The following is a 5000-nucleotide window of genomic DNA, read 5'->3' as shown; positions in this document are numbered from 1 at the left end:
AACCCACGCTTCCGGCCCCGCCGGGCCCACGGCCGCCCCCCGCAGAGCGGCACACCTCCAGCGTGCGAAAGCGCCACCGAACGTGCCGCGGGGCCACCGGCTTTCGCCCGCCTCGCGGCCGTCGGCTTCCCCCAGAAAGGCCGGGGGACGGCGACGGGGAGAAAAACAAAAAGCCCCCGAGAAAAAAGCACGCGCGCCTCTCGCTCGCCGTGCTAGCCACGGCCGCCCGGGGCTCGGGGCGGGGCCCGCGCCCCTCGCTCCCCGATTCCCTCTCGCTGCCCACGGGCTCGCGCCTCGGCGGCGGCCGGCCGCTGCCGGGCCGCTCTCGCGCTCTCACGCACTTTCTCTTCCCTGGCGCGCTCGGCGTGCTGCGGCTTAAGGCCGCCGGAGCAAAAATCAAAAAAACGGAAAAAAAAGGCCGGGAGGGCGCCCCACTTCGCCCGCAACCCGGCCCCCGGCCGACAGACCTTCGCGGAACCCAGCCCTCCGGCAGCCAGGCCGGCGGGGCAGGCCCGACCGCACGGGCCGCCCGGCCGCCGTGGCTCTCGCGCCGGCCTAAGAGGAGGGAGGGGCGAGGCGCCGCCGCCTCGCCCGCCAACGGCCATCGTGCGTCCCCAGGGCTCCCCGGCGACTCTGTCGGGTTCTCGGTCTGCCGGCGCGGCCGCCGGCCACAGCCTGGCCGGCCGGCGCCGCCGCCTTCGGCCCGCTGGGCGGGTCCCCGGCTTAGGGCCGAGGAAGGGGGAACGAACAAAAGAGCCGAGGCGCGCCGAGGGCGCCGCCTCGCCCGACCATCGGGCGGTCCCGTCACCGAGCCCCTCCGGCAACCGGCCGGGCCCAGGCGAGGCCGCACGCCCACCGCCAGTCCCCGGCACGCCGCCGGCACCGCTGCCGCCCGGCAGCCGAGGACAGGGCGCCGCCACCCAGGCCCGGGCCATCTTCGGGGCTCTCGGGAGGCGGCCGGGGAAAAAGCCCGCGCGGGCTCGGCCCTTCGAGCCCCGGCCGCCAACCGCCCGCAACAATGCCCGCCGCCGCCGCCGGACGACGGGCGCCGGCTTAAGGCCGGCCCACCGAAAGGACGAGACGCCGCCGCCTCGCCGCCCTCGCACACCATCGCCTTCGCCCGGGGCCCTCAGGGAGCCGGCAGCCGCCACCGGCTCGGGCTGGACGCTGCTGTCGGGCCCCCGCGGGCCCCCCTCGGCCGTCCCAGTCCCGCACTCCCTCGGCTGCGCTTTCGCGCTCGGCTCTCGTCTTCCTCTCCCGTCATCGGGCCCGCCCGAGGAAGCCGGTCGAGAGCCCCGCGGCTTTCTCGCGCCGGCCTTCCTGCCGCTCGTGGGGTTGGCCGGCCCGTGGCACGCGCCGAAGGCCGCGCGGCAGCAGACGCGGAAGAAAAGGGGCCCTCGGAACCCGCGCTGCTAGACAACCCCTGCCCACAATACGGACAGACGCGTCCTGGCGCCGCCGCGCCTCCGAAGCGGCTCGAGGCTCCTCAGCGGGGAGGCGCGCGAGAGCAGGCCGCCTCTCGCCTAGACCTAACCGGAGGCGGCGCCCGACAGCGACCCCTTGGCCGACTTCCGGGGCCGGCCGCGACAACAGGTCTACCCCGAAAATGCCGACAGGCGCCTAAGTCCCGCCGGAGCCGGGTAGACCTGGTGGCCCTGCGCCGGGACGCCGCCGGGGCGCAGGCCGCCGGCGGCGGCCGCGGCGGCCGCATCGGCCGGCTCCGGAACCGGGTAGACCTGATGCTCGCCAGCCCCGGAACCGGGTAGACCTGATGCTCGACAGCACCCGGCGGGGCACGAGGCCGGCCGCGCCCGACTGGGCGAACGGGTCGGCCCGGAAGCCCGGGCCAACAGGTCTACCCGCCGGGCTCGGGCACCAGGTCTACCCGCCGGGCCCGGACACCAGGTCTACCCGCCGGGCTCGGACACCAGGTCTACCCGCCGGGCCCGGACACCAGGTCTACCCGCCGGGCTCGGACACCAGGTCTACCCGCCGGGCCCGAACACCAGGTCGACCCGCCTAACCCGAACGCCAGGTCTACCCGCCGGGCTCGGACACCAGGTCTACCCGCCGGGCCCGGACACCAGGTCTACCCGCCATGCTCGGACACCAGGTCTACCCGCCGGGCTCGGACACCAGGTCTACTCGCCATGCTCGGACACCAGGTCTACCCGCCGGGCTCGGACACCAGGTCTACCCGCCGGGCTCGGACACCAGGTCTACCCGCCGGGCTCGGACACCAGGTCTACCCGCCGGGCTCGGACACCAGGTCTACCCGCCATGCTCGGACAACAGGTCTACCCGCCGGGCTCGGACAAGAGGTCTACCCGCCGGGCTCGGACAAGAGGTCTACCCGCCGGGCTCGGACAAGAGGTCTACCCGCCGGGCTCGGACAACAGGTCTACCCGCCGGGCTCGGACAACAGGTCTACCCGCCGGGCTCGGACAACAGGTCTACCCGCCGGGCTCGGACAACAGGTCTACCCGCCGGGCTCCGAGAGCAGCTGTACCCACCGGCACCCCCGCCGCCGAGCCCAGTCGGCCGCCGCCCTGCCACCTTAAGAGAGTCCCAGCTACTCCCCCTCTGGACCCGCGCCGCGGACAACGCCCTCTCTTTCCCACTCGGAGCCCCGGGCAGGAACGGCGGCGCCTCGGCACCCGCCGAGGGCCTCGGCTAAGCGCTCGGAACCCGCTCCAGCCACCCGACTCGGAGAGCGGCTCGAGCCGACGAGCCCGGACCACAGGTCTACCCGCTGCCCCGGGACACCAGGTCTACCCGCCGGCTTCGGACCAGGGGTCTACCCGCCGGGCACGGACGACAACTCTACCCGCTGCGCACCTCTGCGGCCGAGCCGAGGCGGCGGCAGCCGTGCCACCCGGGCAGAGTCCCGGTTGCTCCCCCCGTTTCCCCGCCCCGCAGAGAACGTCTCTTCTTTCACCCTCGGGGCAGGGGAAAGGCTGCTACGCTCGGAGCGCCGGGCAGAAAGCGCAGCGCTAAGCCCCGAGACCGGCTCTAGCCGCTACTCTCGGACATCGGCTCTTCCCGGCGGCGCCGAGGCGGCCGAGCCCGGTCGGCCGCAGCCGTGCCGCCTAAAGAGAGTCCCAGTTACTCCCCCGGCTTCCCCGCCCCGCAGAGAACGTTTCTTCTTTCAGCCTCGGGGCAGGGGAAAGCCTTAACGCCGGAGAGGAAGTCTGCCGCAAAGGGCCACGGGAGATGGAGTCCCCGCAACGAGCCCCCCGGGAGAGTACTGGACGGAGCATGCGCGCTGGAAGGACTCGCTAAGAACTGTGGGAAATCGGGGAGGTCGGGGCAGGGCCGGAAGGGCACGCCGGCGCGCCGACCGACGGATCGAGCGGTCGCACGCCGTCTGCTCGCTCCGTGAATTCGGTGCCACGCTCGGAGCACCGGCCGGAAACGGCAGCGCTTCGGCGCCGGCCGAGGGCCCTCGCCGAGCCCTCGGAGCGGCTCTAGCTGCCGGACCTGGACAGGAGCTCTACCCACGGGGCTCGGAGACCGGGTCCACTCGCCGCCGGGCGGCGGCGCCGCTCCGGCTCTAAGTCCGCCGGTCGGCGGGAAAAGGTCTACCCGCATCCGGGCCGGCCGGCGGCGCCGCTCCGGCTCTAAGTCCGCCGGCCGGCGGGAACACGTCTACCCGCGACCGGGCCGGGCGGCGGCGCCGCTCCGGCTCTAAGTCCGCCGGTCGGCGGGAACACGTCTACCCGCATCCGGGCCGGGCGGCGGCGCCGCCCCGGCTCTAAGTCCGCCGGTCGGCGGGAACAGGTCTACCCGCATCCGGGCCGGGCGGCGGCGCCGCTCCGGCTCTAAGTCCGCCGGTCGGCGGGAACACGTCTACCCGCATCCGGGCCGGGCGGCGGCGCCGCTCCGGCTCTAAGTCCGCCGGTCGGCGGGAACACGTCTACCCGCATCCGGGCCGGGCGGCGGCGCCGCTCCGGCTCTAAGTCCGCCGGTCGGCGGGAACAGGTCTACCCGCATCCGGGCCGGGCGGCGGCGCCGCCGCTCCGGCTCTAAGTCCGGCGGCCGGCGGGAACAGGTCTACCCGCATCCGGGCCGGGCGGCGGCGCCGCCGCTCCGGCTCTAAGTCCGCCGGTCGGCGGGAACAGGTCTACCCGCATCCGGGCCGGGCGGCGGCGCCGCCGCTCCGGCTCTAAGTCCGCCGGTCGGCGGGAACAGGTCTACCCGCATCCGGGCCGGGCGGCGGCGCCGCTCCGGCTCTAAGTCCGGCGGCCGGCGGGAACAGGTCTACCCGCATCCGGGCCGGGCGGCGGCGCCGCTCCGGCTCTAAGTCCGGCGGCCGGCGGGAACAGGTCTACCCGCATCCGGGCCGGGCGGCGGCGCCGCCGCTCCGGCTCTAAGTCCGCCGGTCGGCGGGAACACGTCTACCCGCATCCGGGCCGGGCGGCGGCGCCGCTCCGGCTCTAAGTCCGGCGGCCGGCGGGAACAGGTCTACCCGCATCCGGGCCGGGCGGCGGCGCCGCTCCGGCTCTAAGTCCGGCGGCCGGCGGGAACAGGTCTACCCGCATCCGGGCCGGGCGGCGGCGCCGCCGCTCCGGCTCTAAGTCCGCCGGTCGGCGGGAACACGTCTACCCGCATCCGGGCCGGGCGGCGGCGCCGCTCCGGCTCTAAGTCCGGCGGCCGGCGGGAACAGGTCTACCCGCATCCGGGCCGGGCGGCGGCGCCGCCGCTCCGGCTCTAAGTCCGCCGGTCGGCGGGAACAGGTCTACCCGCATCCGGGCCGGGCGGCGGCGCCGCCGCTCCGGCTCTAAGTCCGCCGGTCGGCGGGAACACGTCTACCCGCATCCGGGCCGGGCGGCGGCGCCGCTCCGGCTCTAAGTCCGCCGGTCGGCGGGAACAGGTCTACCCGCATCCGGGCCGGGCGGCGGCGCCGCCGCTCCGGCTCTAAGTCCGGCGGCCGGCGGGAACAGGTCTACCCGCATCCGGGCCGGGCGGCGGCGCCGCCGCTCCGGCTCTAAGTCCGCCGG

At 75.5% G+C, this 5000-nt stretch overlaps 1 protein-coding gene across 1 annotated transcript in view; it reads left to right on the top strand.

Moving 5' to 3' along the window:
- LOC135408469 (collagen alpha-1(I) chain-like) overlaps window positions 1-1766 on the top strand; it is a 3892-nt gene extending 2126 nt beyond the window's left edge. Inside the window, exons 2-3 of the mRNA XM_064643624.1 lie at window positions 1-82; window positions 136-1766. The exon at window positions 1-82 is cut by the window's left edge and continues 834 nt beyond it. Coding sequence (XP_064499694.1) covers window positions 1-82; window positions 136-1766 — 1713 coding nt within the window. The remainder of the gene's footprint in view (window positions 83-135) is intronic.
- The last annotated feature ends 3234 nt before the right edge of the window (window positions 1767-5000 follow it).

The sequence above is a fragment of the Pseudopipra pipra genome, unplaced genomic scaffold (genome assembly GCF_036250125.1).
Source record: "Pseudopipra pipra isolate bDixPip1 unplaced genomic scaffold, bDixPip1.hap1 HAP1_SCAFFOLD_49, whole genome shotgun sequence".
In the NCBI taxonomy this organism is placed as follows: Eukaryota; Metazoa; Chordata; class Aves; order Passeriformes; family Pipridae; genus Pseudopipra; species Pseudopipra pipra.
This window is presented reverse-complemented; position numbering and strand designations above follow the sequence as displayed.